Genomic DNA, 26364 nt, shown 5'->3' on the forward strand with positions numbered 1-26364 from the left:
TTGAGGGAAGCAGCTTGGGTAGCCACAACTCTACCTAAACTTTACAGCATTCTCCTCACAGTCTGATTAATTCCTGTTCAAATGCTAGGAAATAAAATTAAAGGAATGAAAACTGCCAGCAGTGTTTTAGAGTATTGCAATCCCAACATACATTAAAAACAGCCTAAGGGTGCTTTTAGCATACTGACTTAGAACTAAGAAAAACTCCTTTCAAACGAGAACCATTAATCCCCTCCATCACAAAAATTGGCTTTAGAGAGGAGCCATCACAAATAAAATTCCATTCAAAGCTGAATAAATAGCTAGAAGGCTGCTGAGAGGAATACTGTAGAAGAAGAGCAGTCAGACATACATTTCCAAGGCCTCTTCTTTACATCATCTCCAAACTGTGCCATGGAGCACTCTTTTTGGCTGAAGACTAGCTGTCCATTACACAGTTTAGCTTCTGCCTCTCTGTGAAGGCTGTAGGAGATACAGGTTTGTAACTCCACTGTCTCCCCACAAAATACTTCAGAAGTTCTGCAATATTTTTGTGAAATGCATTGTAGCGATATCTCCCCCATGAGGTGACAGAACAGCAGGGTATACACTTCACTCACACATATCTATCACCTTTATGTTTGTGGAGCACTTAAACAACGGGTTCCCAGCCCTTGCTGGGGGCTGTAAAGGCTTTCAGGTTGGAAACAGGAATACTGAAATTCCACTGCCCTCACCAGACTGTTATTGCAACTGCAAAGTCACTGATGACTGTTTCCATGTTGTGTCCCTTGCTGATGCACCTCCTGGAGGTAGCAACCTGAATGCATTACGGACAAAGCTGTGCATCTCCCTTTTTCCCACTGAACAATCCTACCATGTTCCTATGACAACCAGAAGTGCCAAGGTCCTCCATAAATGAAAATGGGGTCAAAGAAGGGGAAGAAAGCACAAGATTGATGCAGTTCATATGCAAACTTGCCCTAGAGGCAATATCTTAAAAATCTATAGTGCCTGATGAATGCAAGAACAGGATAGCAGATGTGTTTAACGCATGTATGGCAGGCAGGTTGAAATTCTCTTATGCTGAACAATGGAAAAATGGATTAAGTAATAGAATAGAAATAAATTAATGTTTTAAATAACTGAAATTTGTGGCAAACTCAGTAGACTACGAGGTACCAGTCTCGTGCTGGATACATACAGTTCCCAATCTAAAATTCCTGCAGTTTAATTTAAGCATCGAAGTCCTAGACCTGTCAGAAAAATACAGCCTCTCTAGTGACCAGAAGCACTACGAGTGGTATCAGTGAACCTCTAACGCATTTACTAATTTTATATATGAAAATAGCAAAAGAGGTGCTTATGACTGGTGATTTATGTCTTCATTAAAATACTTGTCCTTCAAACCAGACCCTGAAATTCATTGAAATGAATAGGGTCTTGAGATTGGAATATGCATTACAAATTTATTCATTTTTGATCTTATGTAATGACAAGCACAATACTATTGGCGTCCTAACACACCTGCATAAAAAATAGTGCCTGATGGACTAATACATACTGGCTTACTCAGAAAAGAAAGCATAAGACAGTAAATCTCTAAAGCTTGTTTACCAGAGGCTTCCACAGTATTCTGCCACAACTCAGTGCAGAGCTATCAGTTTTGAATTTTCCTAACCTGAGGAGCTCTCAGTTCAGTGTCTTGTGCATTTCAGGGCTGTCAAAATGAAACCATTGCAGCTAATAACTTTATAAAGGGATCATTTTCTCACTGCCAAATTCATGACTGTATCCTACTCTTGCACAGATGCATTGCAGAAAACATGCTTTGCTATGAAAAGGCAGCCATAGATGACTGGCCTTATGGAGCGACTTCATTTTCTTTCTCACTACAGCTGTGATGTGCAGAGAACAACACTGATCAGAGAACAGTCTTCCCCACTCTTGCTGGGTGGGCTATCCTTGACTATTCCACTCTTCTCCTTCTACCTCCAGTGGTAGTTTCCAAAGGGCTGCCAAGCAGGGCAGCTCTGCCAGACTCCTTCATCTGCACTTCCCAAGGAGCACTCAGAAATGCTGCATTAGGAAAATCTAGGTGTAGGTCCTTCTTCAGTGGCTGTAAAGGAGCTACTTCTTTTGGTAATTCAACCTTGGCTGTGGATGATGAGCAGTGAAATACATGGACCTGAAAGGCTTGGCAGGAGGTAACATCAGCATGTGAGCAGGAGGTGAACAGCTGAAGAACTGCTTGACACGGCAAAGCAGAGAGAACTCACCCTCACTGATACCATGACAGAAAAAAACACATGAGCTGAAGTCTTTCCTGGCACAATTGTCTTGTTGCTGCCTGTAAAAAAAAGCTCTTGGTCTCCTCTACCAAGTCACTTTTTCTTACTTCCCTCTTAGCACAAGAACTGATGGATGCAGAGGAAAGGCAGAGTAGTAACCATGAAATAATGCCTCCTCTGTTGTGTTTTTTTTAGCTTGCTTTTTTCCACCTGTCTTTTCTACAAAGCACACACCTACCGATGGAAGTTTCCAAAACAAGAAGACAGCACCACAGGCAAAACCGGAATAGTCAATTTTCCTCCTTTGTTTTTTCAGAAGTGTCTTTTATAGAGGTTTCCATTTCTGATTGTCAGGGGCTCTCAGCAGCAGAAAGCATGACTGAGCATTGTTATGAAATGTCAGTTTTAAAATTCCTTTTAATAATATTTAATAAAATTTATTTGTTTGAATAGCAGAAGATTTACTGCGAGTTTTAGAGTTATGTTCAAAATCCATGAACACAAAGGATGTTGAAACTATGCAAAAACGTATTGCTTTGCAAAGTAACATTAATAATATATTTGTAGATATTGAGATCCACTCTATACTAGTTGAGACAGAGGATGGACATAATGTATTCACAGGCACTGAGGATAAATCACCTCAATAAATTCTTCATGCTATACTGTAATCTCCGAAAGCTCTCTGACTGGTAAAAATCATGCTTACTGATCTGACTGCAGTTCTTCTTACAACCTTGTTATTCATCTGCCAGTGATACCTGACTTAATCGATGTCTTTATACATCTGCCACCACAAAACAACTTTACTTCACAAAGTCTTGACTGTTTTTAAAAAATACTAACACAAACCTAGATCCTTCTGCACATCCCTCCCTCATGTTCCCCCTCAGCATATCAGATCACAATTTGAAAATATACTTACCGGTGCTTTTGTTCTCACAAAGGCAGTAGTCAAAGCTTTTCAATAATTTCTACTTAATATTTAAACATAAGAAATAGTTCTTCAGAAATTATCAGTGAGATGAGCACACTACATGGCAGTCCTTCCTTAAGAATAAACATCATATGCTACTCACAGACAAATTTTAGAGAAATACACCTCTATAAGCACATGCATTACTTTCAAAATCAACTGTAAATACTACTTTGATTATTTAAGTACCGAGGTGACCCTCATGCTTGATCTGTGTTTTATTCCTTCGTGAATGCTGCTGGCCAGAACAAACACACACTGATGCATCCTTTGCGCTGGATCACGGGCTCAGCAACATCCTACTGCTATCAAAGTAGTCACTGAACAGGAATGGAAACTTTTGTCACAGCCAGCTACAATATGCCTCCAGTCCAAAAAGTGGGACACACAAATGTAGTCTGGAGATACAACAGGACCATGTGTGATCTCCATTCCTCCACGGATAGAAAGCTTGAGTCCCTTCAATCCATAGGACAAAAGGGGCTTTACACTTGCCATGCCATGCTGAAAAGCATCATCTCTGCTAGACCTAAGAATTTCATCTTGAAACACTGAAGACTGAGATTTCCCATTCTCCCATAATTCACAAGACAGGGGAGCAACAGCGACTCTGTATCATACTTTGCCGCATTGTCTGAAAAGCAGAATGCAACTTGGAAATTAAATTTTGAGAGCAATGTCTCTAGTCCATAAATTTCACATTTATAGTTAAACATGTTAAAATAGGTGTTGGTAAAGTAGTAATCAAACACCATCTGATTTCCAAATGAGGATTTGGATTCAGGAATTCATTTGGATTCATCTCCCATCCTCTGACATTTTGACAGCAGGCAACTGAGGATGCAGGGAATGTTCCCTATAAGGGACACATCCCTCCGAGGATTAAACATAGGATTATTCAACCAGAAAATTTAATTTTAAAAGACAACTACTAGGAAACAGATTTCTTTTTTCATTCACTCTTCACAGTTTCTGTAATAATCTGAATACTTCAAAAAAATAAAAGCAGAAGGATGGCATAACCAATGCCTGTTAATAGAAAAATAATTGGCTTAAATTAGGCACACATTTATATGCACAAAAAATAAATGGCCCAAGAATTCTTTTGAGAGTTACAATATTTTTAGCCATATGGTATTTCTTATTAATTGTTATAATTACTAACTAAGAGCCAAATGTATACTCCACACTGTACACATCCAAATACTGTCAACTCCTAGCCCCAAATGCTTACAGTTCGAAAGATTAAGATTAAGATTAAGACATGTAGGAACAGGAGATCCTGAGAAATGCAGTGACAAGGACAACAGCCCAAGGTCTCCTAGAAATTAGGAGGTGCTTTGGGTCTTACTCTTGCAGCTGCATCAGCTACATTCCTCTCTGAGAATGACAAAATGGGCTCTAAGCCTTTGTCCTCCACAGAGTCAGCAAAGAAAAGGAAGTAAGAAAAAGGGAACACGCTTTGAGGCTTAACAATCCATGGTGGATCTACAACATATTTTGGGCCTTTAGCAATTTATGCTAATTGAATGTAACCCTCAAGCTGTTCTTTCTGTGATGGGGCTGCTCTGGAGCACAGCCAGCCCAGAGTCCACAGACGCACAAGCTGCTGAGCTGAGCTGTGTTGTGCAGCTCTGGGTCACCACAAACCAGGGGAACTAAGCTGAAAATTTTGATGCAGCAGGGAAAACCACTGCAGGACAGGCAAGTTGCTCTGGTAGGAGTGAAGTACACTTATCTGGATGTTCTGGTTTGTGCTTGGTGCTACAGCCTTCCCAAAGCTCGCCCTGCTGCTGGGTTCACTCTCCTGCCTATTTTACATGAGGCCAGGAGCAGGGAACATGCACAGAAGGGGACAGTGGCCTTCTTAGGGTTGCAAAGGGCCATGTGAAGTCATCAGATGGTGTCATCTCCTTCTGCAAGAAAGAAGGATGTTTTCCATCTGGGAAAAACCTGTAAAGACAAGTACCCTGTAACTGAGAGAAGCTTAACTGCTGGGAGCATTAAGAGATGATCCCAATAACAATTCAGACCTAGATATATTTGCCAGAACTGCCTTTTATTTCTGACACAGATTTTCCTGAAAAAGAGCTAGTCAAGTCTACATACACTGCACACCACTCATCCCAGGTTTTCTTTGACTCTGAATCTACAAGGAAAGAAACCCACCATTTTTACTGTAGAAGCTCTTTCTTTGATGATATGCACTAAGTCTTCTCTGTCTTATCCTGCCTCCGGTTCATTTGTCTCCACCTCAGAGGGCAGAGGATTTATATCTGATTCCCTGCCAGTCACACACATGCTCAGCAGTGACTTTTTGAAACTAATGGTTCCAGTCACAAATGTCCCAAGGGCAAGGAAAGATGCACTTTAGTATGCATAGCTGAGGCCCAGGGTACTGTTACTCTATCATGTAGACGATCTCTCTCCTAAGGGATTGCATGGAAAAAAAAGAAGCTGCGAGTGTCCATTCCTATCAAGCTGTAGCCACTACTCCACTCCTGCACGTTCTCCTTGTCTGCTCCTGGGAATCAGACTTGCAGGATCCTCCTTTCCTAGAGCACCTATTGCTGTTTCTGTGGTGCAGGCTTCATCCTTAATAACTTTCAGGGCACCTCTGCGCAGTACAGACTGTAATGTGATTAACTTTATGCCTCACAACCTCAGCGCTAAGAAGTAGGTCCCAGGGCAGGGATTTAACATGAGGCTGTCAGGCATGCATAGAACCTTGATCAGAAAAACAGTTCTTCCTTCCTGAAATGGCACAACAAAACAGCTTTGAACTAGGTGAAATGGCTAGTTGCTCTAAGGAAACAATGCTGCCAAACGCCAGCACTACTGAAGTGAACAACATAAAATGGAAGATAATTGATCCATTCTACCTCCAAGACAAGGTCAAAAGATCACAGGATTTGAAGCCACTTTCCTTCTCTCCATGTGCTTTAGGGCTAAACTAACTCAGTCTATACAAACACAAGTGTTTTGCCCTGCAAGCATACAGTTGACCATTTATTACGTGTTCTCATTGTTTTTTATCTTTACGTTCTTCTCTTTGACATCTTCATTGTGATGTCTGTATGTTAAATGTTAATGCCCTCATCAACGAGAAGCTGTAACAGCATAATGAATTTGTAGCCTCTACAGGACCCAGTGAAATCTAATGCTTTAGAAGATACTGCAAAATCATCATTCTACTTCCCATGGGATGCTAACTTCAAGAAGCAGTGCCTTTTCCAAATGCATAAAGGATTAGAAACTCAATGTTAAAATACTGAGCAACCCTCACAATCTGTCTGCATGGGAATTCCAGCAATAACAAAGCCCTGGGTTGCACGAAATGGATTTATAACCTGGTCAGAAATCATGCTGTTTGTCACATAGTTTACAAAAAAGTACTGTCACTAATACTCCATGGTTCACTCTGCAAGTCACAATGAAATGTGATGTGAGGTCTTGTATAAATGCACAAGTTTTCAAACTCTTTTAGGGTCTCCTGCAATAACTCATAACTACTGATAACGTTGGCTATCAAGTTATTTAATACCAATATTCTTCAGGAACGAGAGGGAATTTCTTGTTCCTTTTCTAGCAATAAGGAATGTACATGTGTTAAAGACCTCAGTGGGATAAGAGTTTGTTGTGGGGGGTCTGAACATTTCCATGTAAGCAATATTTTAGCTTTCTGATGCAGAGAATGCTTTATTCTGCCACAGCACACACGTCTTTCTACTGATGATGGTAGTGGCTTGAAAGATATGTACATGTACCTGCAGTAGAGGTGCATATAATGAATACAGAATATGCAATAAATAGGATCAGAGCAAGTGTTTCAGTGGGTATATGAAATACACCTAAAGACTGCAATTATATCTTCAATAAGAAATTAATGTATCTGTTTTATTATAAGGAATACCTGGCCATCTCTCTACCTACCCCAGTGTTGCTTCCTTCCATGCCCCTTCTTTATTTTTTCCCTTTCCTTATAACCTGGTCACAGCAAGCACTGATTAATATTCATTAATTCTAAAGCAAAATGTTTATGCTCTGCACAGTATTACATAGCTTTGAAACAAAGTCTGCTCCCTTACATTCAAGGAAAAGGAATTAGATTTTCCAAAGTATCTTGGCACTCTGTATCAGTGACATGCCTAGCGCATTTCATAAAGGCACCTGTGGAAGTTTCCTACTTACCCACTGGGAAGAATGCAGGTTAATTTGCTTAGGTACTTAGGAAAATTCACTGAGTGCCAAAATCAGTTATTAAGCATTTGCTAATTTGGAAAACCTGGCCTCAGAAATCCTGTCCTTAGCCCTGGATATGACAGAAGCTTGGTCTTGAGTGAAAAGAGTAGCTCAAGAACCCTGCTGTCATCATACTGCAGCAGAAAAGCTCAGTGATAGCAGGGTTACACTGCACTATTCCTTCAAAACCTGGAATGGTGGGTTCCTCCTGGGCACTCGTGGTGCACATCATAGGAGATTCACCAGCTGGCGTGGAGACCCTGCACTTCCACCCTGAGGAAACATGGCCTTAGGGTTGTGGTTTCCTTGCCTTCTCTAGCTGAAGGGATGTGACACACTATAAACTTTCTCTCCTCATTCCCAGAACCTTTTGTGAACCTGGTAGAGGAATGGCTTTACGTTACTATAGCAAGGGTAGAGTATTTTTCCTGCCAAGGTCGCTTTTCAAACATCTTTTGTGGAACACATAACAAACATCTTCCTTTTATCCAAGAATAATGTGGGGAATAAAATCATGTGAAAGGAGACCGGTTTTTTCCAGACCTTTGGAGCACATCCTGCCCTTGAGGTTTCAGGCATTAGAGGATATGCATAGTTTAAATCAGTAGTGTACTACAAAACAATACATTCGCACCAATTATGTATAGGCCTTGATTTGCAAAGGAAGTTTTGCAGATGCCTGTTTTCAAAATAAAGACCAGCCGGATGCACTGCTTCCATGAGCAATGGCCTTATTCCAAAGGCTAACTTAGATGATGTTTCACAGCAAGTTTTCTTTGCAGGTGGAGTTTTGAATCCTTTCACTGGGTTGCATGGGCTTAAATTTTGGCATATGCTCAAGTTCTTTGGAGATTTTTTGTAGAACCACAGAGGACATCCACATATTTTTTATTTAGAGAAGGGATAGGGATAATACCCATCATATGCTGCCGAGTTGGATGACACTTTGATTTATGTGTATTTCTTCTGAACTGTTTCCACAGCCTGAAGTGAGCTTGGTTTTATAAATGTTTCTTGTAAATTATTTACACAGCCTGCAGTGAGCTACAGTGGACACATACATGAGTGATCACAGCTGCAATAACCTCCACAGTTAGGTCTTCCTTGCTCAAAAATAATGGGATGTAGCATGCCAAGGGGAGGCCGGAGGGAGAAAAGTTCAAAGGCTTTGCGAAAAGTCAAAGGCATTTTTAACATAAAAAAGTTTCAGCACCTAAACATGGGGAAATGTTTAAATGTAGTATAATTAGTGTATTTCAGTATAAATATCGCTGTGTTACTGATACCAGTGCTACATGTCCTCATTCATGGCAGTTCACACATGGGGTAGTATCAGATAACAATGCATATTAAGTATCTAAGAGCAGTTTTTCTGTCTTTCTCACAGAACAGGGACACTGTCACAGGCATCAGATAGTCCACGGACCTCAGACACCAGTGTGCAAGTTGACATATAAATTTTCTTATTTTGAATTACTGGAATGCAGTCCAATGGCGACTGAAGCCTATGGCTAGTGGCTGCTGTAGGCACAGTCTGCCTGGGGCTAAGAACTCAATGTACATATTTAACTGCCTTTGCTGGAGCAGGGCTTGCTTGCAATATTGTCAAAATCACACCAACGTCTCTTAGGCACAGCCAGGAAGAAAAGAAGCCTTGGGGGAAAGAAATAAATGTTTGACAGGATACTTTTGTTTTATATTGCAACATATCAAAGCAAGTTGGGAACATGAAGGTTGGGAATAAAATCCCAATCCTGCTAAAGTCAATGGGAGTTTTGCTAGTGAACTCAATAGGACCAATATTTCATGGTTGCTAGGCTCTTGCCTGCAAATCAGTAACATTTCTTCCTCTACTTGATGCTGAGTCTCGAAGATACACATATGAAATTGCAAAAGCTGATAAGTCTTTGTTCCTGAAGTTTCAATTCTATTAGAGATGTCTGAATAGACTTTTGAAATGGAAAACAGAGAAAAGTCACATTTGTACTCCTGCCTATTCACTCTCCCTCTAAAACCTCTCTCTCAAGGCTTGAGGCAAAGAGTACCAAATCTAAAATAGATTAGATAGATACATTGTTGTACAATGGGGATAACTTCAGGTCCAAAACTCAAATAATTCACAACATCAGTTGGAAATAATATTGTGGATTAATTTTTGACCTATTGGATTATGGTTTTAACAAGGCGGTAAGGAATTTTAAAACCAAATCCTTGCAGCATTTTCCAGTTTGGATAAACATACATATTTATACATATTTCTTTGATATCATTTGGTTTTGTAGTATAATGGTCACGGACATTGTTATCAGAATGTCACACAGGTGGTGTGTGAATGTTTGATGAATATAAACAGTGTGAAGTTATCTATGTTCTCATTAATCTTGAAAAATCTACAGGGTTCTAGTGCAAATAAGTACAATATAAGTATAAAATTGAAGGTGCTTAATGCCAAGAACATACTCAGACTATCAAATTATATGTGCAAAGGCAGGAATTGCTTGTTTGCCAGTCATCATCATCATCATGGCTAGGCTTCGCGAACGAAGATTTGAGAAGGGCTCTACCCACGCTTGCTACAAGCACGCTGATGGCTAAAAAGGCCAATGCGAGATAGACAAGTCCGGTTGCAGAAGGCACAGCAGAAAGACTCCCCAGGTGATACAGACGAGATGCGATTCTTTCTGCATTGTCTTTTCTCCTCGAGAGTGATCCTGCGTGTGTTCTCAAAAGCAGCAGCAGCGTTATAGATGGTGTGTCTCCAGGCCTCCCGATTGGAGGCCAGGGTAGACCAATGGTGGTGATCAATATGGCCAAGGCTGAGGGATTGTTTCAGGGAGTCCTTGTATCTCCTCTTCGGGGCTCCTCTCTTGCGGTAGCCAGTGGCAAGTTCCCCACAGAGCACGATCTTAGGGAGGCGGTAGTCCTGCATCCTGGAGACGTGCCCTGCCCAGCGCAGCTGTGTTCTCAGCAGCACGGCCTCAATGCTCGTGACTGCTGCCTGTTCAAGGACAGACGTGTTGGTCACACAGTCAGTCCAGTGGATGTTTAGAATTGAACAGAGGCAGCGCTGATGGAAGCATTCTAAGAGACACAAGTGGTGCCGATAAATGACCCATGATTCGGACCCATACAAAAGAGTAGACAGTACAACGGCTCTGTAAACGCTGATCTTTGTACTTTTCTTCAGGTGTTTGTTTTGCCACACTTTTTTATGGAGTTTACCGAAAGCTCTGTATGCCTTTGCTAACCTGTTGTCTATTTCTGCATCAATCTTACCGTCTGAGGAGATGATGCTACCCAGGTAACTAAACTGCTGGACTGATTTGAGTTCTGTTTCACCAATGGTGATATGGGGATGATGGGAGACTTCCTGAGGTGCAGACTGATATAAAACTTCTGTCTTCTTCAAGCTAACTTCCAGTCCAAACAGCTCAGCAGCCTCTGCAAAGCAGGATGTTAGACGCTGCAGAGCTACTTCTGTGTGGGCAACGAGGGCGGCATCATCAGCGTAAAGCAGCTCACGGATAAGATAATTTAAGGTCTTAGTGTGGGCCTTCAGTCGCCTTAGGTTGAACAGGCTCCCGTCCGTACGATATCGAATGTAGACACCGTTTTCATCATCGAGGTCTGCCGTGGCCCTTTGGAGCATCATGCTGAAGAAGACTGTGAATAAAGTTGGTGCAAGAACGCAGCCTTGCTTCACACCATTGGCTATTGGAAACGGCTCAGAAAGTGCGTCACCATGTCTCACTTGGCCGCGCTGGTCCTCATGAAGCGAGATGATCATTTTGAGGAACTTGGGAGGACATCCTAAACGTTCCAAAATCTGCCACAGACCTTTTCTGCTCACAGTGTCGAAAGCCTTGGTGAGATCAACAAAGGTAACATAGAGTCCTTTGTTCTGTTCCCTGCACTTCTCTTGCAGTTGTCTGAGAACAAATACCATGTCTGTGGTACCTCTGTTGGCTCGGAAACCACACTGGCTTTCAGGTAGAAGATCTTCTGCTATGGCGGGTATTAATCTGTTCAACAGAATTCTTGCAAGGATTTTACCAGCAATGGAGAGCAGAGTAATACCTCGGTAATTTGAGCAGTCTGATTTATCTCCTTTCCTCTTGTACAAGGTGACGATGACAGCGTCACGAAGGTCTGAAGGTAGTTCACCTCGTTCCCAGCAGCGCACCACAAATTCATGAAACTTAGCACAGAGTGCTTGGCCACCGTACTTCCAGATTTCAGGTGGGATTCCGTCAACCCCAGCTGCCTTGCCAATTTTCACCTGCTGTATTGCTTTAAGAGTTTCTCCCATGGTGGGGGCGGTATCCAGTTCAGTTTTCACGGGTTGTTGTGAAATGAACTGCATTGCTGAGTCTTGAACTACACGGTTAGTACTGAAGAGAGTCTGAAAGTGTTCAGACCATCGATTCAAGATGGAAACTTTATCTGTGAGAAGCATTTGGCCATCTGCACTGAGTAATGGGCTTTGAACCTGGTGTGTAGGACCGTAGGCTGTTTTCAGAGCCTCATAGAATCCCCTGTAGTCACCTGTATCTGCGCATAATTGGATTTTTTCCGCTAGATTGGTCCACCACTTGTTCTGGATGTCACGAAGTTTCTGTTGCAGCTTGCTGCATGCGAGTCGAAAGGCTGCTTTTCTTATATGACAAGATGGCTGAGCAAGGTGGGCTTGGTGAGCAGTTCTCTTCTTCCTCAACAATTCCTGGATCTCATGATTGTTTTCATCAAACCAGTCCTTGTTTTTCTTGAAGGAGAACCCTAAGGATTCTTCAGAGGACTGCAGAATGCTACTTTTAATAAGTTGCCAAAGTGCTTCGGGAGAGGAGTCTGTGGAATGAACTTCGAGCCTGGATTGAAGATTTGCCTGGAAGCTGTCCCTCACTGTAGCTGATTGAAGACTGTTAACTTGAAGTCTCCTTCTAGGAATGCTGCCCTTTTTAGGTTTGAATTTAAGGTGGAGGTTAAGTTTACAGCGCACGAGGCGATGATCCGTTTGACATTCTGCACTAGGCATCACGCGGGTGTGACGAACATCGCGGATATCTCTCTGTCGGACCAGGATATAATCAATGAGGTGCCAGTGCTTGGACCTAGGATGCATCCAGGTTGTCTTCAGACTATCTTTCTGCTGAAAGATAGTGTTGGTGATGGTAAGCTGCTGCTCAGCACAAAACTCTAGCAGAAGGCGACCATTATCATTGCAGTTCCCAACACCATGCTTGCCTAGTACTCCTTTCCAGGCTTCAGAGTTCTTTCCTACTCTGGCGTTGAAATCACCAAGGATAATGATCTTATCATCTGCAGGAACCTTTTGGATAAGGTGGCGTAGGTCGTTGTAGAATTTATCTTTTTCAGCAGGGTCAGCTTGGAGGGTTGGGGCATATATACTAAAGAGAACAGCATGTTGCTTGTTGTGTAGTGGGAGGCGTAGGGAGATGATACGATCAGAATGACCAGTTGGCAGATTTTCGAGTTTAGAGGCAATAGAGTTTTTAATCATGAAGCCAACTCCTGAGAGATGCCTTTCAGAACTGGGTTTACCTGACCAGTAGAGTGTATAACCGGCACCATGTTCTCTAAGGCTGCCTTCCTCATGAAGACGAACTTCACTGAGAGCAGCGATGTCGATGTTGAGTCGTGACAGTTCATGGGCAATTAGAGCGGAGCGACGCTCAGGACGGCCACTGTTTGCAGTATCGAGCATGGTTCTGATGTTCCAGCATGCGAGTGTTAATTTGAGTACACCTTTGGAGGCAGGTGTGTGCCTTTTGCTCTTAATCTTTATTTGACCGCAACAGAAGGTGCCTGTTGGCCGCGGCTAGCCAACCAGGTGAAGGATGGAGATGAGCTTTGGTTAGGCCACCTTTTCTAGGCCCCTCTCCGTGTGGAGCAAGCAGTGCTCTCCTTGGAAAAGGCTGCTTGGTCATTCAGGATGCTGCCGAATGAGTCTGTCATCTCCAGGGTCAGACTCAGGTGACCAATGTCCTGAACCGCCTGCATGCAGGGTTAGGACTGCAGCTTCCAGTGCACCTTATCACCTGCTGTTTCGTCCCTCACCTGTCGCTGCAGGACTTTACAAGTGTGGGTATAACCCTAGAGCCTGCGCAGTGGATTTTTTAGGTGAGGCTCAGCTTGCGCAGAACTGATCCCACCCTTTACTCCTGAGGTTCATCTGCCAGGGCCTAGCAAGCTTGGACGGTGACAGTGAGGTCCTCAGGGCGTAGGTTTGATTAGAGTATCCTTCTCTTGGATGGATGGCCTTACAGGGCTAAACGAGCTCCATCTGCCCGGGTTTGAGATTAGAGTTGTCCTTCTCCTAGGATGACTGCCGGAAGGCTAGTGACCTCATCCTGCCCATGGACACATTTGACCTTTCAGTTTTGACCTGTCTGGCATGGGAGACCCTACCGGAGGCATATGCCACCGTCAGCACAGCTCGCAACCTCATAAGGGCATACTGAAATAGTTTGGACAAGCCCTGCTCTCCCTACTTTTCCTTCACAGCTTCCTACAGTTTAACCCAGGGACACTTCCTTGCCCTGAGCACCCCTCAAGACATTAGGAGAAGAGAAAAAAAAAAACCAAAAAAACCAGAAAAAACCAAAACCAAAACCAAACAAACGAGAAAAACCACAAACAAACAAACAAAAGAAAAAACCAAAAACAAAACCAAAAACCAACAACAAACACCAGCACAAAAACCCACAACCCACAAAACAACAACAACAACAACAACAAAAATAAAAGCACACCACATTCCTGGGCAGAAGCCACTAGCAAGCCGAACCCATCATATCCCACTCCCACTGCGACAACGCCCGAAGAGCAGCGATCCCGGCATACCCCCAGGCAAGGGCGGACACACGTGTAAGCATTCACCCTAGGCTCGGGCACCCTCCACAACCCCTGCCCAGCCAAAACCCCCCAGCCTCCAGAATAAACCCACTACCCACCCCAAACCTCAGCCCCCAGCGTGCCACTGCAAGCTCCCCTTTCCACTGCCCGTCCGCGGCCCCCAGATGAGGCCGCCCCGCCGGCCCCCCCACGTTGGCCCGGGGAAGCTCCAGGTCCATCCACCCTCCCCCCTGCTCCTGCCCGGCCTGACCCGGCACGGCTCGATCAGGGGATCTCCCCCCCGCGCTGAACGGGGCCATCTACCCGCCCCCCCTCGACGGTCTGGGGAACCCCCGGGACCATCCGGCCCCCCCCCTGCACCCGCCCGGTCCGACCCGGCGCGGCCCGGCCCCACATGGCCACCGGCCATCTGCCAACCGCTCCGCCGTTCCGACGTCGAAGCACAGCTCCCGACGGCTTCTCCAGGAGGTCGACTGCACAGATCAGTGCGGCAGCCTTTCCCATGCATGCAGGGCCACGACGAGCCGCGAGAGCAGGAGCGGGTCCCTCACCACCCACCACCCAGCTGCAGGAGCACGCCGAGCGCGTGGCCGCCTGCCCGCCCGCCACCTTGGCCCCCAGCGTTTGCCAGTAGAAAGAACAGATATAGTAATGTAACTGAACTGTCTGTTGGCTTTTTATCCCAAATTCAGTGTCAAGGACTTAAACCATGACTTGAAATTCTACAGCACCAGGCCTATTCCACATCTTTCTATGTTTCAGCAAATCTGCAAGAAAAGTAGAGAACTTTTCACAGATATGTTAGTTGTTTGGGTGGGTTGCTATGTCCTAAATTTATATCTGCTCTTGGCAAACTGAAACAATAGATGTACCTCTCCAAGAGATGTACCTCGAACTTGTTACAGTGTTTGTGCTCTCTGTGAAATGCTATCAACTCATAATGCCTTTAAGGGCAGGACTGTTCATGGAACCAGCAAATTTAAAATAAATACTGAGAGCTACTCATGGGAACAATCTCAGGTTTGGAATTACAAGAGCCATACCATTCACTGAGTTGTGCTTATCTAGGCAGCAAGCAGTAACTTTTCCTCTTGTGTGTGTGTGTGCACAGCTGAAATCTCACTAAAGGGCACATCAAAGACACTGGAGCCTACATCTGATAAGAAAATGCATATTCTATTTAGTTTCTTTACAAGGTGCATTGGTTTGCTTTTAAAGCCCTCTTTAAAAAGGTCTGTTTTCCAGGACAGGATCACAAAATGGAAGGTTGCAGCTTCTTTCAAGAAGGCAGTTTTTGCTGAGAAACTGAAGCAACAGCCTTTAATTGAATTCTGGAAAAAGAAAGTGTTGATGGACTGCTTGCTGCGAGCTGCCCGATGGGCAGGCTGTTACCAAGCAATGTGACTCTCAAATACAAATGCCTCAGCCCAGCGAGTATCCCAAAAAGCTCTGTACACAATACACTGCATAGCCAGGGGCTGTTTACCTTTCTAATTTTTAAGCAAACCAGATGGAATCTGTTGCTAGATAACCACTCCCTGTTGTTGTCTTTGCTCAGGCTATACCTACTAGTCTAACAGTGTATAACAAAAACATAATTTTCTTTTCTCTCTGTGAGTCCTTGTGAATGATAGGAAGACACTGCCTGCTGATATGTATCAGGTGATCCCAAGTACCTTTAAGCTCACATCAGCTGTACATTTCTAGTGCATGGATTAATTATACATGGCTTGTGCAAGCTGAGAGCCCTCTGTGGAAGCAAGCAGGCTCATTTACACTAAGGACACAGTACCCAGTGGTCACAGGATCAGAGGGTTTGATGGGAGCTTTTGAAATCATCTAGATGACCTCTGTCTCCCTTGAGAGATGGTTTTTTTTTCCATTTGGTGCTTCAGTGGCAGACTTAAATCCTCCCGATTAGCCTGTTCTAGCATTTCAATATCCTAACCTGCTAAAGCATGCTTGCCTGATGTCTAATGTCAAGCTACCTGCTCTATAAATCCATTTCTTCATGTCTTATCTACTACTGTGGGCAGAGAACAGGTTATTCCCCTGCTTCTGGCAGTAGGTTTTTTTTGTACTGTTACCATGCCTCTTCACTTGCTTTAAATGAGCCATGCATAATTGTATAGACGAGCCATCAGTGCATACCATCTTATTAATAACACATAATTATTTCACAGACAGCACTTGGCAATAGAAACAGGAGTCACTGTGTGTGGGTTCCTATTGGATGCAAGAGGCATTAGGAGATGGTGCAGCTTAACACCTTTCAGAAGGCACTGAGAACTGGGTCTTCTGTAACACAGGAATTTGGCAAACTCACATTGCTCATCAAATATTTACGAAAAAAGGGATGAGCCCCTGCACTTACTTTATACTTGATGGAGCGCTGGCTTGTGCTAACCCTTTCTACAGGATTAACTGCATTGAAAGAGACTTAACTGAAAGGCAGCCAGGCTGCCAGTTAAAACAGAGGAAGGGGAGCTGCATCCACAGCAAGTGGAAACCAGACTTGTGACAGCCTGTGTTATAAGGCACAGCCACTCACAGCCATTTTTGCTCATTTTACCACAGTGAGTGGTACACGCTTGCAGATAGGAAACTCTTTCCATTGCTACTACTGGGCATTGTGCCAGGCTTCAGAGATGAAAGAGTGATACTTGGGAATGCACTAAGTGATAATGGCATGAAGAAACACCCAGATTGGTGTTTATTTCAGATGCTATGGTGACAGGAGCCCCTGGTGGTCTAGTGGTTAAGGGCGCGGCGCTGTCACTGCCGAGGCCCGGGTTCGATTCCCAGTCAGGGACCCTCCCCGAGCAGATGGAGCTCATTAGCCCTTAAAGGCAATCCATCTACGTCCTGAGGACCTCGCTGCCACCGTCCAAGCTTGCTTGGCCCCGGCAGATGAACCTTAGGATTAAAGGGTGGGCTCAGTTCCGCGCACACTGTGTCTCACCTAAAAAATCCAATGCGCAGGCTGGAAGGTGTAAAGACCTTCCCCGGATTTTCGCTCGCAAAGACTGGCCATTATTATTATGGTGACAGGTCCTCATACAGACCTTAGTGCTGTAATAAAAGTCCTTCCATTCGTTCAGGAAAATAAATGGCTGAAGAAGAAAGTCCCGTATACAGGTTGTGTGCCAAGAGCTTCACCTGTCCCCACATTTTTCTCCAGCTTATATGCAACTTGGAAGTCCTTAGTGAACAGTGCATGCATGGCAAATTATAGTGTGCATGTTTTATTACAGAAATGCAGACATATTGTGGCTCATGCTGTAGGGCTTAAATCACCACATTAGGTCTTTATAAAAAATGGAGATCACTCAGCCTCATGGGTAAGGCATTTGCATCTTCATCATTACAGAGGCAACAAACTTCATCCATAAAGATGTGTCTAGAACAAATGGCAGCAAATTGTGGACACATGTTTTGCTTTAATTGGTCCTCATCAACTCAATATAGCTTCTGACTTCAAAGAGCTCTTACTAAGAAACCTCTTCCAAATTTTTTGGTTTAGTCTTTTTATGTGGGATTTTTTTTAAAACGTCTTAAGAGATTTCAGATTAAATAGAATCTTTGAAGATACAGTTTGAAAGCACTGCTTCTTTACAGTTACATCACACATTTAATTACCTATTCATAAATTATGAATGACTAGAGGTAAAGTAGCATTGCCCAGAGCCCCTGTCTGGGGCCAAATGTAGCATTACAATTTTTACAAAGTCTATCTCTTGACAATTGGGAGCAGATTTAAGCCAGCTACAGCCATATTCAAAAGGGTAGCTGTTGTTAGTGCCATTTTCACAAGCTATTCTTGATCAGCATAAATGGGTGGAATGTGCTCTTTTTGGAAAACACAGCAAGAGAGTATGGATGGCAATAGAATGATTACAATAACTCATCTACAATTCACCAAAAAAAAGATACAAGCTACAATCAAAATCTTACTTAGATATGGGTCTGATTTTTAAAAATACAGCTAACAAATCCCACTGTCTGTAAAACAAACCAATATCTACTTACATCTTTCCTTCCAGCCCCAAAGCCCGGCAGCCCTCATGAGTACAAGGGTCCCACTGTCTCAGACACTGCACAAACACAGCTGAACACAGCACAGATGAACAGAGGTGGAAACGAACACACAGATGAGTGTAGCCACTACAGTAGCACAGCTGAGACTCAAGCAAAAATGTGATAAGCTTCATAACGACACACCAGTTTGGGGATGAAACTGCTTCTTCCCTCATTTCTTAGCCACAGGCACACTCACAAGCATACACAGAGTTTTGTCACTCCAGCTGATCACTGTTTCTACAAAAAACACCACTTTGTTCCAGCTGTCCTAGTTTTTGCGCGTTTATGTATGCCCTGTGTATGTATCCAGAAGAACACATATATAGGGCGCTTCTCTCTATAGCCTTAAGCCTCAATTAATCACTCACACCACAGCAGACAATATGAAAACACTGCCACGTTTTCGAGGCAGCACCACAGACCCACTTGTTGCAGTTGCAGATGGGGAAGGCAGGCAGGTGCAGGACATTGGTGAATCAGCCTGAAGTAGAATATCCTCTTTTGATACTTTCTCTGAAGGTTTGCTTTTTTTCCCTCGCTATATAGTAGCAGCAATTTTCCCCCTTTTGTGCAAATGGAACACAGAAGATCATGCTGCAGGCCCTTCTTATAGCATAAAGAACAGTTGCAGGAAACACATTAAAGTAATTTCCTCTTCCCTGGACAGAACGCACTCTGTGGAGTTTGTTTTTAACATTGTGGTGTAATTGGGGAAAAAGTGATCTTAGGTAACACACCTCAGTGCACCTAAAATAAAACTGATTTAACAGAGTTTAAGTAACTTGGAGGATCTTGTCATAGGCTTTTTATAAACCAAGCAATCAACCAGAGAAAACACTCATTGCAGACACCCAAAATACCTCTTAAATAGTTATAATTGTTGCATTTGTTAATGGTAACTACCTTTATTACATGTTTTTGCTTCACTTGGAGAAATAAAGCAGTTTGTGTATCTGTCAGTAGAATTAGTATGTTCAGAGTCCACCTTTTCAAATTACATCACAGAGTTCACGGTATATTCATACTATATGTATGTCTGTGTATAAATACATACAGTTTTCTCAGTCTCTCCCTCTTTATTTTCAGTGTTCCTCTATTTGCTGCCTAGCTGTTCAACATATTACCCTGAAAAACACAGTTTAAAGCAGTAGGGATAACAATGGGGAATGCTGCCAAGCCACGAAGCCTAATGTTAAAAACAAAAATAAAATGTTACAAAAGTCTCAACATTTTGATAGGTTGGATGTACAGTATACCTTCCTTCTTTTCCCTAAATGGTGGTAGAAAGGTACTTATACAATTCAGTTTCATATTTCCGTTACGATGTTGGTCCAGCAACTGAGATAATTTTAGAATTAAGTCACATTTCAACATGCAGAAACATGTCAAAATGCAGCAAAGTATTCTGGGTCCTTTGCTGTGGCAAAACTATCACAGCCCCCACTGCTGTCAGTGGGTTTCTGGTTATAAGTCCCCTTAAGAAGTTCTTCCCTCATTGCACACCAGCCAGGCACCCAGTCTCTGGGAGTCGAAGGTGTGCTGCTGGGCAGGGCAAGTAGGCCTAGCTTTATGCTCATGAGAGCAAAATAACCTTGGATGCACCTCTGGAGTCTCCCCTCTAAAGTCATGAAGACACACCTCTGTTTCTCCTACGTCATAGGAGAAGCTGTAGATAAGAACAGGAACATCAGCCAACCTAGCAAAGCAAAAGAAATCTCTCACTCTGTATCCTGACCACAGTGAGTAAAGCAAAGATACAATAGTAACTAGATTTCTGGAACAGTCCATAAAATATTTCTTAGGCCTAATTTTCACACACGCCAGTAAAACTAATAGTCTTTGTATCGCTCATTCCATGCATTCTAAGGATGATTTTGTGGTTTCTGTCTAGCTCGGACCATAATAAGAGAAATCCCTACAAAATTGTCTATGAAAATATGTGGTAAGAAATTCTGCTAAATTGAAGAGAAAACATTAAAAGACTTTTTTTTTTGCATTTTCATTGGAAATTAGCAATTTCCCTTGCAAAACATGACAGTAAGTGATTACATTTGTATGAAATTATTTTTTCTCTAAAATTTTGAAGAAAAGTTGTAGCTTTTGATGTTGACACTGGAAATTGTCAGTATACAGAAATGCCCCAACAGTGTCAATACACCTAAAACCTTGCCTTACTTCTATGAACGGGGGGGAGACAGTCCCCATCTACACAGTTTAAATTTCACCTGAGGCTTTTTTGCTGGAGTCTTGGATGGCCTCTTCAGAAAGACAAAACCTAGAAAAAAATCCTTGTCATATCAGGAAGTTACACAGAATTTAGGTCTGTGTGAGTCTAGAGCTCCATTCCCTCACTCACAGATCTTTTATTGAGTGACCACCACCAGACACGCCAAGTGAGATGGATCCCTCTTTTCCACTAAGAACTAGACAAAAAAAACGATTACAAAAACATTGCATTATTTCTTCCAGCCACCATCCTCTCTTTCTGTATCTCATTTTTCTGAGGGTGCTCACAGTTGCAAGGCACAACAAACCAATTTTAGTCTTGTATAAAACTGTGCAGAATCAGATGATACTTCAACTCATTTTTTAATACATTTCCAAATATTTCCATAAAGAGGATAATTTAACCTCCATATGGTTCCTCCAGGTACCTGAAGCGAGACACATGGTTAAGTACTCCCCTCAGTTGTGCCCAGCATAAATATTACTGTCTTATGTAAGAATTTGAATAGTTCTTTTCTAACAGAATAAAAATTAATATTTACTTACTAAACAGTTGGCAATAGAGGACCTGTAAGCTTCTCTTCATGGTATCATGTGGTCCTGCTGGTCTGCCAGTTTATTCATGATTCTGTCAAGAAAAAATCAAGAGAAGAAAAAAAATATTTATTACAAAATATAGGCTGTCTTGTTATACCTGTTGATTACAAAGTAAGATGAAGCTTCACAGGAAAATGACATTGATAAGCAATGGGAAATTGCATAAGTGCACTTTGGTTGTGTAAGCCATGCTCTCCAACACCTTGGCAGTGAAGGGCAGAGCTATGGCCACAAAGAGCATAAATTGCCAAGAGTATACAAAATAAACACACTGAAAATTACTTTCATTTTGTGTTTATGGCTTGATAAAATTAGTTTCATAGGAGTCTTTTTACTTTGGAGAAAGGGTCCTCACTGGAGGAGCAAATGATAGGTAAAAACACCAACAGGCAGCACAAGGGGCTGGAATCTCCTTCCTGAGCCTCACCTTTTCACATCCCTCAGGAAGTACAATGAGGAGAAAGTCTACCCTCCTTTCCCAATCAAAATTTCAGTGGTACCAAACTCTGCTGAAATGGGCAGCTCTGTCCTGGCATTTTTTAGCTTCATGTTAGTCAGTTGTTGTAGGTCATATCCCTTCCTGATATACTCTACCAGTTACCTGGGCTGCAGCTAAAACTATAGGAACTGGAGAAACTTCTCTATGTCTTTAGACATTTTCTGTTTCTTCTAAATCAAACTACTTTGGTGTAGATGGAAATCTCATAATTCTTGCATGTCTGAAAATGTGATGTGGCAAAAATATGTGACCACCCTATTTCCCTGTCTTTGCTCACTTGGGGAGTAACTCATAACATTTTATATATTTTCAGATGGCATTTTCTAATACTTGATGGGGATATTTTTTCACCTCAGTTTAAAAAACATTATGAAAAATAAATCCCAGTCATGCTGATATTAATTATTCACATTGTGAGGAAAACAAATACATAAATCACAAGTGAAACACAAATGTAGTCCCAAAGCACTGCTGTGACCAATGTCTCTGAATACCCAAAGATAACACAGTATTTAAACTCTTGATTCCATAAGAAAGGATTTGCTAAAGATTCATAACCAACTTTAAAAGGCAGGACACTGAGATCATCCTCCTAAAAGGCCTCTGGTCAATATTAAATAGCGTGTAGTTTTCAGCTCAACATATTTTCACCTTCTGAACTCCTGAGGAAATTTCTGAGTCATTTTTAACATGCACCCATATAAATCTTTCACAGCTTATTTAAAATGCAATCTTGAAGACGTAAGACAAGCAAGTCAAAACAATGAATAACACCTTCGAACTGCATAAATGCTGCAGAGTTTGTGAAAACAGAACTATGTTTGACTTTTATGTGGAAGCCTCAAAAGGATAGTGACTTTTCTTGCCTGTGCTATGTAACAAAATATTTTACTAAGTCATTTCACATGGTAATTTCTATACACAAATTACATGTATTTGGATTTTCCCACACTTTCCTCTCCGTTTAAAACTGGACCTTCAAAACGTCTGAGTAACTTGCAGAAATGTCAGTATTTGCAAGGTGTTCCTCCTACAGGAAAGCAATCACCTGTGAACTAATTTACAGTTTTTAATCAGAATCAGAGTTAGATTAATGTATAATTTGACCATGGAAACTTGTTGAGGAACTTCTGTTTACCTCTTTTTCCTTAAGGTTTACCAAATGACAAAACGGACATAGTAAAAAATCGCAGTCTGTGTGTATAAATAGACATCATATAGTCTGCTACAGCACTCTTCAAAGATGTACATACAAAAAGTCTATGTTTAGCATCCATTAAGATATTAATAAAAATATATCCAGGAAAAGACAAGAACCAGATCAGCCACTGACAATACAGATTCCATATACACAAGGACTCTGCATTTGTGTCAAAATAGAATTTACAAACATTGACCCATCTGAAGTCAAAAAATACAATAGAAAAAAGGGAGAATCTGAAACTGCAACCCTAAATCGACATTACTGACTTTGTATAATTTGAATTATGCTTGGCAACTATGATGTGACACAGTGAACCACAATTTTTTTGTATTTCTCTTCCATCTCCGTATTAATGATACCTGTAATGTATAATGGTATTTGCTTATAAATTCTGGTATTGTGGTTAAAATAAGTGGTATGCTTTAGTATATACATTTATTTAGATAGGACTCCTAACATCATTTACCCTGTGCTAAGAAATAGGAACTACTGTGCATATGTGGAAAGAAACAAAGATTATAATTTTGACTACCTTCTTCCGTTGCCCTCAGTTAGAAGATTTATCTTTTTGAACACACGGCCAGGACATGAGGGAAATGATATGTGAAACAACATAAATGCAAGGTAATCTTTACACCCTGGCATAGCTTGCTCTATCTCCATGAACCCTGAGTGGAATACAGTACCTAAGCTGCCATATTTTTTAACTTGAGAATAATTATTACTTACTTATCTCTTCCACGTCATGCAATTTTAGTCTTTCATTAGATCTTTTTAAAGCTGAGAAACATTTGTCTTTTTCTGATAATTGCCATGCTTTAAGCTGTACGTGTCCCTTCCAGTTCAGATCTGAGGAGTAGGGAACAAAGTCGCATGTAGCCACCAAAACTTGGGTGTATACTGGATTTTTATAATGCACAGTGACGTTTCTTGTTCCATCTCTACTCTGTTCCAAATTGTGCCTATGATTCTCTCTTCCCTTGTCACGGCTGCTGAGCTCTGTTCCACTTTATAGAGTGCCTGCTACAAATCCTTGAGCAACAGTAACTCACATGGAGCCTACCCTCAGTTTTGTAGGGCTAGGATTAATTTTTGCCCGTGGATGTGACTTGGCACATCCACAAATTATCATCACGGAATTCCATCTGCCATTTTTACCACCCAATCACTTCCTACCATGACTTTTCTGAGACAGCAATGAAGGGCTGAATTATTACGATTATTATAACAAATATATACCTGTTGAATATAACAACTTCTGAAGTTGCCATGGTTTCAACTCTAATTTCAGTACCTTCCAAACACGGAAAATCTTCAGTATCCCTAAGAAGACAAAGCTAAGTCCCGTGGTCAGATATTTCAATAGCTGCAGAGGAAACCTCTTTTCTGTATATCAACCCATGTCCAGTCATCATGGTACCCTCTCATGGCCCTGTAGGCACACCTAATACAAAAGTTCTTTCCCTGCAAGTACCTGAATTTTGTAGTCTTTATCTTATGAAAAACTTTTGCGGATTTTCTGTGATAAATACATTTATTTATCACAATCAAGAAAGGTTACAGATATAGTGGCTGAGAGCGCTCTAGTTCACCAAGCCATGTTCTCTTAGGTATTTGAGTCTGCAATTTTAGGCACTAATAGATTAGCATAGTTGTGCATATGCAGATGGCAAATGCAGACACAGAGCCAGTTCCTGACTTTGGGCAGATTAATGTAAAACCAGAGTATCACCACCTGTTTTAAATACACAAAGTGTTACTTAAAAAAAAAAAAAAAAAAAAAGAATGAGCAGAAGCAGAAGTGGTCTTGGAAAAAAACTGACTTGGAAAATGTGTGTTAAACTTCAATAATGCAAAATCTAATGTGAACATCTGAGTTTTGTACCCATTTTATAATCCTCACTTGATTCTTCAACACTTCCCTGAGCTTTTTTGGCAGTATGTGTCGCGGTTGAGGCGGGACACGACACAAAACCCTTGTGGATCCAGAGGCTGGAACACTTTATTGCACGATGTCTGCTGCTTTTATACACTTTTTAGGCTACACATGTCAACTCTCCACTGGTTCCCACATACATAAATATTCTTCCATTGGCCACTAACGGTGTTATATAACTCTGCTTACTGCGCATGTCACGAAACACATTTTGCTGTGTTCAGCACATTTTACCGGAAAACCATATTGTTACAACTTCCGGGTCCGGGCGTAATTCTCCCCTGAACAAAGGTTCCTGTTAACTTTAATTCTTCCTGAATCCCCCAGGCCAGCTGGGGGAGAACCACCACAAGTATGCCTCTCCAAAATACTCATTTTGAAACATGCGGAACTTTAATGTTTGAAGCCATTCTGAGTATTTGAGGAAATTATCTGTTACAAATATACCAGATTTTGGAGATTCTTAATCTTTATTTCCTAGACAATTTAATTATCTAGGAAAATAAATAATTTATTAAAAAATTAAATTATTAAAAATAAATTATTTCCTTATTTTGGTCTCCAAGTGAATGGGCATATTTGCAATTGCTCTGAACATCCACTGTTTCTCCTCTGGAAACCAGAAAATAAAGGTCTAATTATGACTTTCAGTTTACTTCTGTATTGTATTCATAAAATGCAATACAGATAAACTTTGAAACAAAGCAATAAAGATAGTGCAAGTTTGTAGTCAAATCAATTTCAAGTCTGAAGACCCATCTTCTACAGTTAAATTAATGGAAATTTGTATCCAGAAAAGGTGTCATATATCTAGCCACCTGTGTTTGAAAATATTGGTTAAGTACCTGGTCTCTGAAATGGACTCAAAGTTTTGCATTTTTTAGTGCACAACATTTCACATACAGTTTATCTTGCACAGGATGATGAATAGATGTGTGGAATCCCTGTGGACAGCTAGCAATATTGTCTTTCACAGTAAGTGATCCCCTCAACATCACAGGTAAATTAAAGAGGACAATGAAAACATAATGATGAATAGAAGACAAAGGAGTCCAAAAGAGCTGACAGCTCCCAGCCATTCGTTATGTCTGATGGGAAAAAATGCCAACCAGGTCTTAAATTAAAGAAGAAATAGAGAAAACAGAAGATGCACATTGAGGCAAAGCCAATGTTCAATGAACAACCTTTTTTCTTTGTCTGTCAAACAAAAACTAGGAGATTGAAGTAAAGAAGCTGAAGAATGGCAATGAAAAGAGGAGACAGGCAAAAGACATGCCACTCCCATCCCATGAAGCACGGGAACATTATTACGTTATTCTGACTGCCTTCTATCACCTATGGATCATTCTGGAAAGAAGCAAAAGCTATATCAAAGACAGTTTTCTACTACAGTATTTCTGGTTCCACAGAAAACAAAACAGAAAAAGCAGACACGCCCAAAACTCTTTCCATCTTCAATCT

At 41.7% G+C, this 26364-nt stretch overlaps 1 protein-coding gene across 1 annotated transcript in view; it reads right to left on the reverse strand.

The window, feature by feature from the left end:
• The window catches only part of TMEM108 (transmembrane protein 108), a 166019-nt gene that overhangs the window by 69530 nt on the left and 70125 nt on the right, over positions 1-26364 (reverse strand). Inside the window, exon 3 of the mRNA XM_050319605.1 lies at positions 21214-21295. Coding sequence (XP_050175562.1) covers positions 21214-21253 — 40 coding nt within the window. The 5' untranslated portion in view covers positions 21254-21295. The remainder of the gene's footprint in view (positions 1-21213; positions 21296-26364) is intronic.

Source organism: Myiozetetes cayanensis, unplaced genomic scaffold (genome assembly GCF_022539395.1).
Source record: "Myiozetetes cayanensis isolate MyiCay16 unplaced genomic scaffold, myiCay2020 scf1, whole genome shotgun sequence".
NCBI classification, from domain to species: Eukaryota; Metazoa; Chordata; class Aves; order Passeriformes; family Tyrannidae; genus Myiozetetes; species Myiozetetes cayanensis.